The sequence below is a fragment of the Lolium perenne genome, chromosome 3, assembly GCF_019359855.2.
Source record: "Lolium perenne isolate Kyuss_39 chromosome 3, Kyuss_2.0, whole genome shotgun sequence".
In the NCBI taxonomy this organism is placed as follows: domain Eukaryota; kingdom Viridiplantae; phylum Streptophyta; class Magnoliopsida; order Poales; family Poaceae; genus Lolium; species Lolium perenne.
This window is the reverse complement of record NC_067246.2, coordinates 69,219,191-69,233,303: the sequence shown is the minus strand read 5'-3', so window position 1 is coordinate 69,233,303 and position 14,113 is coordinate 69,219,191. Positions and strand designations below refer to the sequence as shown.

Sequence of the window (14,113 nt, the reverse complement as noted above, 5' to 3'; positions counted from 1 at the left end):
AAAGTTTGTCAATTTGAAACTTTTTTTATGAAAGCAAGTGCAAACCTGCAACGTAAGATTGGCTGACAAATTGAGTGCTGGTTTCATCCTTGTTAGGTACCTTATTTCTGAAATAAAAGCATTAGCCCACAATCCAAAAACCTGCAACGTAAGATTGGCTGACAAATGGATTTTTTATTTTTGCTGCAAAAATATTTACGGGTCGGACCGTCATTTACAGATAAAATATACTCAATATGTTCGGAGCAGTTTTTTATCAATCCCGTAAATCTTAGGTTTTTGGATGTTTCACGTTATCCGCTAAAGAAGCTCTGTGCACACTCTTGTGCATAAAACACACCTAGATATGGTAAATACACTCTTATGCATAACACCATGGGCGGACCCAGGTAGACCAGAGCGGGGGCATAGCCCCCCCCCCCCCCCCCCCTCTCAAAATATTGAATTTTCTTGGTATTTGTACACATTTTGAAAGAAATTTACTAAAGTTTGCAAATTTAGAGAAGAAGTGCCCCCACTCAAATGACATGCCCCACTTAGCATCTTTTCTGGGTCCGTTAACACTCTCTGGGTCCGCCACTGATAACATGTGCTTGTTTTTTGTTCATGCTTCGTCTCTTCGTTGCTTTACTGGCCATGTATTCTTAGCCTTGGATTTTTTTTTGTTAGGAATTGGTTGATTAGTTAATGAATACAGACAAATCTCAGTGGCTAGACAGTAGATCTCTCTTGCATTTCAGCTTACTTTATTGCAGTGAATTTTGTTGCATTGATTATCCATATTGCATTTGCTAACTGCTCCTGTGAAGCATATAATTATACTAATTGCTGATTTATCGCGCAGTGAGTCTGGTAAGATAGAAATTATTTCTTATCTGTCGTTTTAGTGTGTTGAAGTTGTGGCATGATCAGGGTGAACATATACCATTACTTCCTTATTGTGAACCTAAGAGTAAATTGAGCTCTATTTCCCACTTCATACCTACATTGTGTTGCAGACTACAATAAGACATATAGGTCGCAAATTCAATTGATGATCATGTTTCATGGCAAGCCTCCACCCTCTCCCGCATTGAAGCGCAATGTTGATTTTCGCATTAAACACCAGAATGGGCATTATGTTTCAAATGCTAGCACTGTAGATAAATGTGAAATGTTGTAGTTATTTTATAATTGTGATTGCGGCATATGTTATTTGTGAATAAATAAATGTGCTATATTTTCTTCTTTATATTTCAGTTGTAGCTTTTACAACATGATATTTGAGGGAAAATTATAATGCTCCATTTGGTAGTTGTTCCTACTATCTTCTCCCTTTTTTATCATATAATTTAAGTTGTTATTACAACCAATGTGAGACGGACTGAGTACAAAACGCTCTAGGACCCACCGTGCTGAACCAAGGAACAAAACTCGGTAAGAAACTCATGTATGTGACGATAGAGAAACTGCCACACGACAAAAATTAGACGCCGGTGCTGAAAGACGGTGCGGCAAAGCGCCTAGTTTCATCTAGTTTTTATTCACCCAAGGAGGTTGAAGCTCACTGCATAACTCTTGCGTGGCATGGCAGTGTACTTGTTCGGAACTGTCGATATCCATCTCCTTTGTTCTTTCTGCCTTTAGTTTCGTTTCTCTGAAGATAACTGTTGTATGCCGTTTTGGTTATCTCCATTGTAATGAAACTCGACCCAGCGAGGGGTCGCTTGGAAAAAAAAAAAAATCTCGCTTTGCTCCTCAATGACCAGCGGGCCCAGCCTGCCAGGGACGCGCGGATCCGATCCCCAGGCTCGATCGCGTCTCACCGCGAGCGGGTCCACCTGTCAGGCAAAGCTCTTCTCTCTTCTTCTCCCCTCTCTCCCCGTCCCGATCTCGCTCGACCGACCTTGCGGCCATGGCGGACTACCACTTCGTGTACAAGGACGTGGAGGGGGCCACCACGCAGTGGGACGACATCCAGCGCCGCCTCGGGAACCTGCCCGAGAAGCCGCCCGCCTTCAAGCCGCCGGAGTTCGTGCCCAGGGCCGACGCCGACGAGCAGCCCAAGTCCAAGGAATGGCTCGACGACCGCGAGGCCGACGAGCTCGAGGACCTCGAGGACGACCTGGAGGACGACCGCTTCCTCGAGCAGTACAGGTGCGCCCGCCCCCATCCCTCTTTCGCCCGCCCTCGATCTGGCCTCCGGCATGTTACAGCGCTTTCCGTGGTTGATTTGGTCCGATGTACATGGTCGGATGTGGCAATTCGTCTAGTTTTCTTAATAATCGGATCTTCTTCTTGTTGTTTGATCTGGACTCGGGTGCCGCATGATGGCTGCAATTCCAACTGTTTTGGTAAAACTGACCACTCGTCTATTGTTCTGGTGTACTTGCAGGAGGATGAGGCTTGCGGAGCTCAGGGAGGCGGCGAAAACCGCGAGGTTCGGCACGATACAGCCCATCACCGGCTCCGATTTCGTGCGCGAGGTGTCGCAGGCTCCGCCGGATGTCTGGGTTGTGGTCTTCCTCTACAAGGATGCGTAAGGAGAATTCCTTCTTATTTGCAGTATGTTGATGTTTATGTGTCAAGCAATTACACCAACACCATCTAAACTGAATAATAGCATGTAGAATTTCATTCTGTATTTACTTCTGTTGATTAAAAAAGTAGGAACATATCTACTGTTGCTTGAAGATCGGTGTTATGGCTGTTGGTTGTAGCTAGAGATTTTACTGTCATGAAATAGGGTTGCAGAATCTCTGACCTTGGATAGATCATACATGAGATTTGTGAATCTACCATTTCAAACCAGATAGACAAGCATAGCTTAACAAACTATCCAACAATGTGATATTTCCCCTCTTCTCTTCTTGGATTTACTGAACGACATGGTCTCCACCTTAAGTTCTTCCTGGGAACTGATATGAACTATGGCACTTTGGTTGTATTTTGAGTTCTGCTCATGTTTATTGGAAGCTGTAGGATTATAGGTCATCGGCCCTTTCTCACATGCTTGTCTGCCTACATAGTGTAGCTTCTATGACATCTGTAGTGTTCTGTTTTATCTGTTTTTTTTATGTTAAGGTGCTTGTGAGTTGTATTACCGAAATGACGAATGAAATCAGGTCTATCTGATCTGGTGCGCTGAGTTTCTCTTTTACATTTGTGTTGTTCATTGCCTAAGTCTTCTATGGATCTGATGGCAGCATACCAGAATGTGGGCTGCTTCACACTTGCCTGGAGGAATTGGCGACAAAATACGCAGAAACCAAGTTTGTTAAAATTATCTCCACCGACTGCATTCCCAACTACCCGGATAGGAATGTTCCCACAATATTGGTGTACAACAACAGTGCTGTCAAAGGAACTTATGTTGGTCTTCAGAAGTTCGGTGGAAAGAAATGCACACCTGAATGTAAGTTATACCAGAAGAAAAAAAAATCATTGTCTGATTTGCCAAGAACTAGTTCAAGTTTATATGATTATCTATTATGTTGCTTGGACAATAAAAGTATCAGTTCGCACTAGTAAATAGCATGTGGCTGTTTTAATATTGCAATTGACCAGTCTCAGGATGCCATTTACAGTTCTGAATATATTAGGATATAAAGGCCTTAAAGTGACCATTACATTTGATGTTAGGCTGAAATATTTTTTCTACTAAAAGGAAAGCACTTCACTATGAGTATATGACATGCATGTCTATGGTGCTCGAAATCCAGTCCCGGTTATTTACATAAATGTGCTTTTAACAATGGCACGCTAATTCACAGTTATGCATATGTATTGTTGTTGAGAAATAACATGATTTTGTCTTGCTTGCTTGAATTACTCAACTGATGGAAGGCTTCCTTCAGCAAACAACCAATCCCAGAATTATTCAGTGTTACAAACTGGTGGCTTCCATCTTGTTGTGCTGAACTTTGAATCTATTTATTTCAGCTGTTGCGTTGGCGCTTTGCCACTCAGACCCAGTACTGAATGATGGGCAGGGTGGTGGCGATTCATCACGTAACAATGTCATGGAAGGCGTTCGCAGGAAGTTCATAGAGAAGGTTGTCGCCCAGCATGAAGCCCGGGAAGACGAAGATGATAGTGACTAACCTTAGTCTTTCTGCTAGTTTTTCTGTGGTATCATATCTTGTCTTCCGGGGACGATGGTTGTCTCAGCTTACTGATGTTATTTTGTTCTCTGTGTGTGAAAATCTGAATGTTGTTTTCTACGAGGTTTTGTATAAACTTGGTTCTAGTAACCTGCTGTGGTATACGCAGTGATAATGTATCTTTAGTGTTCTGGTTCTCAGAGATGATTATGGAACTTGCAAACTAGTACTACAATGAAATGGAATCGTCAATCCATAGCAAAGTTTTGACTCTTTCAGATGATTTTTCATACTGATACAAACTGCATAGTGTTGCTACTTTCGATACAGAAAAAAACACATCCTGGAGTTTTGCCTCGACGGCACACAATTTCTGAAGAGAAATGAGAGAACACAAGCAGAGGAGCATCTGGACAGTACAAACGAGAGCAATTACAGTAGCTACCTCGGCTCCATTCAAGGCGGAGCATCAGGACAGTGCAGAGGAGAGCTATTACAGTAGCAAGCTCGGCTCCATTCATGGTGGAGCCCTTGGTCGCGTCCTGATGCGAACGAAGATGATGACCACGCTGGCGAGGATCCAGGGCGCGAAGAGGGCGTTGGCCACCGTCGACGACCGCAGCCACTCCGGCACCCCGTCCAAAGCCACCGACGCCATCACCGCCGTCACGAGCAGACCGGCGGCGATCATCGACACAGGCTTCGTCCACGACGTCTGCACAAGGAGAAAGAGAACCCAAAGCCGTGATGCCATTCTGCGATACCCACGAGCTGCAGGGTGCGAAACGTAAAACAGGGGAGATCAGCTCGCAGCTCGCTTTACCTTGGGCTCGCCGTCGAGGACGATGGCGGCGCCGTCGCGGAAGGGCAGGGCGGAGTGGCCGGTGGCCGGGTCCGGCCGGATCCGGAGGCCGCGGCCGCGGCGGGAGGCCTCCGGCTTGAAGGCGAAGAGCGCCCGGAGGCCGTGGTAGGCCTGGATGCCGCGCACGTCGAGGCGGTCGCGGCGAGGGCCCTTCAGGCCTGACCGGAAGACCTTGGCCGGGCCGGCGCCCCGCCGGTACAGGCGCACCTCCACGTACGGGTCACGGGGGCTCGCGGCTGGCTCCAGCAGCGGCATGGTCAGCGACTCCTCCGCGGGCGCGATGGCCGCTTCGTCGTCCGCCATTGGCGTCTCGCTCGGAACCTCGAGGCAAGCTTGACTTCGCTGCGTATTGAACTGGAGCTGGAAGTATCAAAAGTTCAAGACTAGCACTCTAGCAGACTACTACCAGTAGTTTCCAACTCGATCTAAAAAACGAGTTCATTCTTCAATTCGAATTGAATTTACTCTGTGAACAAAAGCTATAATGATCGGATTTACTATGTCTCAACTCAGATTTTCGTAAGTCGCAGTCATTCACAAAAATGCATTTCAGTCTCATTTTCTAGCAAAAAAATGTAAGAGGATTTTTTCTAGCAAAAAAGTGCAAGAGGACTGAGTTACACTTTTCTCATGTGACTGACTCAAAAATATCTCAGTCTATTAAGACAGACAAACCCTTAAAAGATAGCACGGTGCCATGATTGGCAATTAGTGCAGATAGCTAATATAATCCAGAAATATTTGCGCTAGTATTATGACCGAACTAGTATTATGACCGAAGATAATTGCGCCCCAAGTCGGAACCAATGCGACATTATATGATACAGCATTACAACTTACACAAGATTGTAACAAAATGTTTGTGTTCCAGATCCAGCCAATATAGGCATACAGTATATAAGCCACGACACAGCTATCTCCAACGGTTCAACCAAATCATGCAACATAGCAAGTTGCTGTTTCAGGCGGTACCGGTGGAGTACAGCCACATTTTAGTTACAAACATTTTGGCACAGAACCGCATGAGGGGGCATTGGTGAGCTCGATCCATTAGTCCGCCGTCCAGCTCTGCTCAACGATCTCCCGCACTTTGCGGTTGTACTCTCGCTTGTTCTCGCTGAACATGCGGGCAGCTTCTGAGTTTGCAGGTGAATTCGGGTTTGGATCACACAGCAGCGACTGCAAAGGGCAACAAAGCTCAGGTTAGTTCAGTGCGTTGGCTCAAGTCATCTCTTATTGGAAAGACAGACAGGGTTTCCATGTAATATCTCACACATTTCGAAATTTTGCATAGGCTAGAAAGAGATATTTGCTGCAACCAATATTCTTTCTTGTTTTTTCCAATACTAAATTCAGTAATAACTTGAGTGAGCACACCTGGTACAGAAATTAGTAAAACAGGATGTTTTGGGACCTTCATTATGTTGAATAGCATATACCATGTTCTTTCTAGCAGAGAACATGCAAGTGGAAATTTTGCCCTGTGGAGTTCTGAATTGGATGTCTACGAGTACAATTGGGTCTGTTTTTGGCACTCGGGAGTCACCTAGACAATGGGTAACTTAGGTAAAAGTTCAAGATTCAGAAACAGATACTAATAGTGGATTGGCTAATTCAACTTCCCTGAAAATGAAGGGCTTTTTTGGGAGGGTAATTTCCCTAAAGATGGACTAATTTGATTGATCCCTACATGCTCAAACAATTAGTGCTTAGTTGTCTCTGCCGCTCACGACTTGATAGAACGTCTCAGAGTTGTTGGACTACTTACATTCAACCACAGCAAAGAACTTCTAATTAATGAATGTGTTTCGTACATTGCAAATACACCTAAATATGCCGAAGTCAAAACATAAACGGGAAATTCAACTCAGCTCGCGGGTGCATATGAACCCGCTGTGTGAAAACACATTTTAAAACTTCACAAAAATCTCAAATATATTTTAGCATGTACATCTAGACACTCTATGTCAGTTCACAAGTTTTCGACAAGGAACATTTCTTGTGTCCCCTGTAAAAAAGACAAATTTTGATGTTTCAACATGATTATTTACGGAACATGTTTTTGTCTCTTTTACACATACCACATAAAATGTTCCTTTTCCCGAAAACTTGTGCGCGAACATAGAATGTTTGGATGTACACGTGAAATTTTAATTCGATTTTTTATATATTTTCGAACTTTTTTTATGAATTTTAATAATATAGGATCATATGCACCTATGAGCCAAAACACCACCTCCTAACAACATAAACAGATTACAAACTTCAAGCATGTTATGAGTTTCATAATATTATACGCTCTTGTAATAAAGGAACAAGCTGGCATTGCAAAATGTTGGTGTATAGATAAGCTGGGCTGCTAAGACAAAAAAAATGAAGATTTCTTGTACCTGGATGGATGTAAGTATAGCAGCTACATCATATATTGGGCTCCACTGATTCTGTAGGATATCTAAGCATATGCTTCCATCAGCATAAACTGCACGGCATAAGAAAATATTAGGATGACAAATTGAAGTGGAGATTAAAGATCAGTATCCTGTATTTTTGGCTTCCTAGCAGGAGAGTAGAAAAAAACGGAGTTTCATCAGTTCAATATCATAACAAAATAGTCTGCAGCATGCTTGCTGGTGGTAATCCTTTTATAAAACTACAGGAGATACCAGAAGGTCCCAGAAGCTGGCATATTTTAAGAAAATTTATACAACACTACACAAAGGATCCTAGAGAAACTTGAAATTACAACCATGTCTTTTTTTTTTTTTTGCAAAAAGAACCACACATGCTAAACATACAAAGCAAATTGAGTCCTCCAGCACCAGTGACCTCGTCAGAGACACTGACCAGCAACCGTTGGCCACCATGGACGATCACCTGGGGAAGGAGCAGGCTACATCCACATGCTGCTCACGACCACCTCCAGATATTTGCTAAACCTATATCTACAGGGAGCAGCCACGGCCACCTCTCCTATCCCCACTACAGCCAGAGAGGAAGGGGAGAGGAGCCAGGGAAGAGGAGACAACTCGCAGGACCTAGGAAAGGAGAGAGCGGGGAGGAAGGATGAAAACCGTGTGCACTGGGGTGCTTGAGGTAATCCCCACAGCATAAAATTGAATTTATCAAGCTTTCACAGCATAACTGGCAAGTGCACATTTGTGACAATTAACAAATACACAGGGCATCAGTTAATGTATCAGAAGTCTCTGAGCCAGAAGAGACAAGAGAACTAAGGGCGAAGAAAACAACTATGCTCCATTTTTGAAAGAAGACACGTAGCTTCAAAATTAAGTACACCCAGTAGCATGTAGCAGATCAATCTTTTGGTGAAAAAATATGTGATCGACTGATCAATCTAACATCATTATTTCCTGCATACCCAGGTATAATAAAGATAAGGTGAAACAACTTACTGTTAGGATGAAACATCCGAGAAATAAACCGAACTGTCGGTGGCTTATTAGGATATTCTTCATTGAACTGGAGAGTCAGCTTAAACGTACCTGACAATGGGACATAATTCAGCATTGAATGGAAAGCTATAAACCAACCTATGCCATCAGAACTACAAACACAAGGATACTATAAGCAACCTACAAGCCATATAAAGAGTAGCACAGGCGATGCTAGTGCCTAGTTAATTCACTGAAGCTGACCTAGACTCATTCTCATATTTAGTGTTTTCCTAGACTATTTGAGGAAGGTTCCAAATAGCTAATGAATAGTGATAGCTGCGCTATAGTTTTTTTTGGACCCTAGTCACTAAGCGACATGCCAATGTTCCATTACAGTGGCGACAATCCCCGCTATTTCTCTTTGCGTTCTTATGCGGTTTCCGAGAGCGTGTCGGATTACAGCGGCATTTCAAAACCTCAATACGCATGGTTGTTCTTATACAGGAATAGGAATGAATTTGTTAGATTGACCCATGCTTTATTCAGTCCTTCCGTTTTCAGTGGAACAAGTGCTTAAAGCTAGCCCTGCTCAACTATTCTATGCAGGTACCTTTCACCCAAAAAAGCATGCTAAATTGAAATTCAACTTCACAGAAAAGCTTAAATGCATCAATTATAAGCTTAAGTTTTAGAAATATATCAAAATACTCATTTTCTCCTTTCAACACTCCGACAACTACCTGTCTAAGTGATCAAGTACTTACTACTTATTGGGAAGAAAACTGTGTTCTGGTTACAGTCATTTGTATTATTTTATATTCAACACTGCCTTATACGACCAATGTTGTAATCATATTTACTATCTTTAGCTTCTGCGGTAGCTATGAATAGCTTAGCTGGGATGTTGGCGCGAAAACTGTGATTTAAAATCTTGCTATTGAGATCAACATTTATAATAATGCCCTTGGCGCGAAAACTGTGATCTAAAAACTTGCTAGCTGAGATCAACATTTATAGTGATGCCTTGGCGCGAAAACTGTGATTTAAAAACCTGCTGTTAAAATCAACATAGATAATGATGCCCTTGGCGCGAAAACTGTGATTTAAAAACTTGCGCACTGAGATCAACATTCATTGTGATGCCCTTGGCGCGGAAACTGTGATTTAAAAACTTGCTCACTGAGATCAACATTCATTGTGATGCCCTTGGCGCGAAAACTGTGATTTAAAAACCTGCTATTGAAATCAACATAAATAACGATGCCCTTGGCGCGAAAACTGTGATTTAAAAACTTGCCAATAAAAACCAAAATTAATAACGATGCCCTTGGCGCGAAAACTGTGATTTAAAAGCCTGGTATTGAAATCAGCATTAATAATGATGCTAAGTTATTCTATTACTGATTGTGGTTTTATACAATTGGCATCAGCAGATACTCCTGAGGTCTTCCCCTGTCCATGTTAATTCCGATTTTTGTTTTACTCGCCGTGTTTGCTAGTATGAGATATTCCAGAGTGAGGTGACAAGTTTACATAATGGCCACTCCTGCCAAATATCAATGTGTTGCTAGTAGATTATGGCGTTGCATATCCCCTGATCATATTAGTATGTTTTGGTTTTAATCTGCCATCACCCACGGCAGCAGCATACGTACATGAACTTATACGTTAGATACGAGACCTCAAACACAGGTAGAAACCACAATCTCATCAGTTCAAGAACAGCCAGAGTAAACAACCAAACTAAACCGAGGAGGCACAGGAAATAGATTATACAGCGCTATTGACATAGCTAGCAAATACACTTAGTAGCTCAACTAACCTCCGTCCCACGGACTATCATCAGGGCTGCAAATCAACACAAGGAAAGGCATAAGCATGTAATGACCCGAAGCGGAAAAGAAGGAAATGCACAGCCTCATCATAATCCATACCCAAAAATCACAGCATTCCACAGCATGATGTTGTTGTCCTGCGGCGCGCCGCTTATGCCCGCGGGAGGGTCCTGCATCAGCCGCTTGAAGTCCCTCATCAGCCTCTTCCTCGACGGAGTCGTCATCCTCCTCCTCCGAGTATCCCTGCGCAAACCAAGCCGCCATGCCATGCCATGTGAGCACACACGCAGACACGAAATCTACGACCCATATAGGAGTACATCACGCCTAATTCGCGAACATCGGACGGCAAAACAACGGGAAACGAAATTCGGTCCGAATCCTCGCTCGGAAGGAGGCAACTGGCCGTCCCGCTCGCATCGGCAGGCTGATTTGACGGCGGAGCAACCGTCGCGGTCGCATCGGAGGATTTTAGCCTAGAATTCCCCCCACCTGCGACGAACCGGATCGGGGGAGCGAAGGTGGCTAGGAGTGGAGCGATCTGGGAGGGGAGGGGGGCGGTGGTCACCTGAGATGCGGCCGCCGGCGGGGGCGTGGGCTCCTCCTCCTAGAGCAGCATGGAGACGACGGGATGGGCGGCGTTAGGTCAGGCGGACTGCAGGCGATGGGAGGATGGAAGGAGGATGCGCTATGTAGAGGGCGGAAAGGGTTGGACAGGAGAGTAGAGGAAAGTCAGCGATGACACACACACCACCACTGATTGATGATTCACACACGCAAGGTGAAAGTGATCCGATTATTCTTGCGAGGGGCAGATACACAATTATTTTCTGACGAACAATTTGGAGCAGATACACTAGCCAAAATAACATACTCTCCGTTCCACCAAAATTGTTTCAACTTTGTTAAAATTTAAATGTATTTATCTAAATTTTAATGAAGTTAAGATATTTTTTGGTGGGACGAAGGGAGTAACCGTGACCATATAACCAAAGGGGCGTGCTAGGCGTCGGTCGCCGGATTCCTCAGCCTAAAATCGGTCGTTCTCGCATCCGTTAATCATGCATCGTACGGCGCGGAAATATTTCTTTTTTCCCTCTGCAGGTTGCTGCAGCGCTGGGTCAGACGAAAGACGTCTGGTCGCTTTCATTGTCTGCATGCATTCAGGTATTTTTTTTAGGGGGCATGCATATGTATTTGCTCCATATTGCTATTGGATCATGTGTGCCCGGAGCCCAGCATGTGCTCCACACAGAAGCATCATTGCAGGGTGTAACTTTTTTACTGCAATTTAATTTACAACAAAAAAATTCATCAATCTTACCAAAAGTTGGAAAGTATTACAACAAAAACTATTACAATAAAAAATCTATATGTTGGTAGACAATGCAAAAATGATCAAACAACAATTAATTTGTGATGGATTGAGTTACAACAAAAATAAACATCTATCTTTACAAAAATATCAATCGATCACAACAAAAATTCCATATGTGCAAAAAATATAAAATTGGTCAAGCACTAATTAATTTGCTACAAATTGAATTACAACAAAAATCAGCAACTATTTTTACAAAAGTCACAAACGATTACAATAAAAATCCATATGTTTGCAAACATTGCAAAAGTGGTCAAGCAATAATTATTTTTCTATAAATTGAATTACAACAAAATGTATTAAGTACCTTTACAAAAGTCACTAATGATTACAATAAAAATTCATATATTTGCAAACAGTGAAAAGTGGTCAAGCAACAAAAATCTTTATATCTACAACTAAAATACTCTAGATACATCACTATCTTGATAAAATTGCAAAATTATTTTAAAAGAGAGCTAGTAGCGATATTAGTCTAAGTAGTATATTAGTCTAAGTAGTAGTACTACAAGTTTTGGAATCCATAAAATATCTACAGTAGTAGTACTGGTACATGCACTAGCAGCTAGTACATGAACAGCTCAACATGCATGGCCGGACATGCATTGCCTGCTAGGCCATGTGTTTACATGGGGACCATTCACCATCACTCCAACACTCCAACCGTATCTATCAGCCTATGAGCAGATGAATTGGCTGACGCACGCGACGCGTAAAGGAAAAGCTACCAGGGCGAAAAAAGGGAGCGAACACCGCGCAACGGGGATCAGAAAGGAAAAAGGGGCGCGGGAGACAGCGACCGATCTTTGGCGCGAGATCGGTCGGCTGATTTCAAGCGTTTTCCATAACCAAACCACATGTTTTGAGGTAATCATCACAACGAAAACCTCACAGGTCCTCTCCTGGATATCATATTGGACACGTACAAGTCTTCAAAATTTACCTCTGATCACTGATACGGAGCCTTCCCGCAAAAAAAAGATCAGTGGTACGGAGTATATTAAGATATATGTACAAAAAGAATATTGTACCATGAGTATATTTTCGGATACAAAATTAAATGTATGCTTTATAAGGTAATTAATTCTCGGGAGTGGACTTGCACGACATCGTGGTTGGCAGGCGACCAACCGGCGATGCAAGTGTTCCGTGTGGCGGCTTTGCATGGCAGCGATGGCGTTGACGAGTGATGGTTTGATCATGGTAAGACCTTTGTTAATCGAGTTTTGCTCAAGCATGTTCGAGTACCTTAGTAGTCAATTTCTTTTACCCTAAACGTAGTAATGTCCTCAAGGGGTTCAGGTGTTCTAAAGTGTGTTAAGTTGTTATTTCAACGAGAACATGTGTTGGGTTAATTGAGTTTATCTTTTGCCTCTTACTTCACGTCTCCTTCTATGTTTTCACAATTTTCAAGCTATTTATGATCTTTGCTTATGCACATGACGCAGTAATGGAGATAGGGCGGACCCAAGGCCCCTCTAGCCCAGGCAGCCGCCAGGGCTCACGGAGATGCAATAGTTTGAGTTAGCTCATTTTTATGGTGATTTTGTCTAAAAAATGCATCTTAACCATGTTTGCCTAGGCTTAGAAATAATTCTAGGTCCGCTACTAAATGGAGGTGTAGTCGATGCACCTTTGCAATAGACACTAGGGTTAGGTAAAAACCTAGATTGACTTAGCATAATGTTTTTTCTTTCAAAAATAAGATAGTCAAAAGATTCTCAAAAGTTCCGGAATAAAGCAAACCTAGAACTTTGAAGATGTTTTAGCACATGTCGTCGTGGTGAACAGACAGATGCCATGGGATGGCTTAAGTTGGGGCCGAATGTGCACTAGAGGATTCGGGGGGAGGGTTTTGGTAAGGATGGGATGGATTCCAGATGCTTTCCTCAAGAACTTGGCCTTGGCCAGAGGTAGAAGAAGAACACAAGGTTTATCTCACCTCTAGATCTCTCTATTTCTTGATCATGTAAGGTTACAGGTTCCTGGATACAGGATAGCTCATGCCCGCGATGGGGTGTGCTGAAAGAACATCTCTCATATTATGTTTTGTGTGTTTGATGTCAATGTATGTGATACACTAATGTTTGTTTAAGTGTGACAGGGATTTTATAGATACATTTTTATGTGTGTTGGATGTGATCAGTTCTGTCAAAAAGAAGCAACAAAGAGATCATCAGGCCGGATAATCCGGGCGGGATATTTCCAAAATATCCGGCCCCCAGTTTTCGGCTAAGGATTTGAGGTTTCTCAGTATGTTTCTGGATAGGGGCCGGACATTTGCCCGGATATTGTCCCGGTTTTGTCCCAAGGCCGGATTATCCGGGCCGGACATTTCCGAAATATCCGGCCCCCTCGATTTTGGCTAAGGACCTGAAGAAAAGCAAGTCAGCATAGTGGCCGGATATTTGGCCGGACATTCTCCCGGTTTTGTACCTGAGGCCGGATTATCCGGGGGGGCGGATTATCCGGCCCTTACTTAGGCCGGAATATCCGGGCCCCCGGAAGCTGCAACGGCTGGATTTCTGGTGGGGGGTATAAATACCCCCCTTCTTCTACCT

At 43.3% G+C, this 14,113-nt stretch overlaps 3 protein-coding genes across 3 annotated transcripts; 1 reads left to right on the top strand and 2 right to left on the bottom strand.

Moving 5' to 3' along the window:
• The first annotated feature begins 1,823 nt into the window (after positions 1-1,823).
• Positions 1,824-4,282, top strand: LOC127341570 (uncharacterized). The gene is made up of 4 exons (XM_051367436.1): positions 1,824-2,136; positions 2,375-2,518; positions 3,186-3,394; positions 3,922-4,282. Exons 1-4 carry the CDS (start codon positions 1,895-1,897, stop codon positions 4,080-4,082), a joined length of 756 nt encoding a protein of 251 aa, XP_051223396.1. The 5' UTR covers positions 1,824-1,894; the 3' UTR covers positions 4,083-4,282.
• A 61-nt stretch (positions 4,283-4,343) lies between these two features.
• LOC127341571 (uncharacterized) lies at positions 4,344-5,327 on the bottom strand. Its single transcript, XM_051367437.2, has 2 exons — positions 4,906-5,327; positions 4,344-4,797 (listed from the first exon to the last, which is right to left on the bottom strand). Exons 1-2 carry the CDS (start codon positions 5,245-5,247, stop codon positions 4,600-4,602), a joined length of 540 nt encoding a protein of 179 aa, XP_051223397.1. The 5' UTR covers positions 5,248-5,327; the 3' UTR covers positions 4,344-4,599.
• A 417-nt stretch (positions 5,328-5,744) lies between these two features.
• On the bottom strand, positions 5,745-10,904 carry LOC127341572 (ubiquitin-conjugating enzyme E2 2). The gene is made up of 6 exons (XM_051367438.2): positions 10,743-10,904; positions 10,274-10,417; positions 10,162-10,187; positions 8,358-8,447; positions 7,335-7,423; positions 5,745-6,123 (listed from the first exon to the last, which is right to left on the bottom strand). The coding sequence occupies exons 2-6, from the start codon at positions 10,396-10,398 to the stop codon at positions 5,995-5,997; spliced, it is 459 nt and encodes a 152-aa protein (XP_051223398.1). The 5' UTR covers positions 10,399-10,417; positions 10,743-10,904; the 3' UTR covers positions 5,745-5,994.
• Between the last annotated feature and the right edge of the window lie 3,209 nt (positions 10,905-14,113).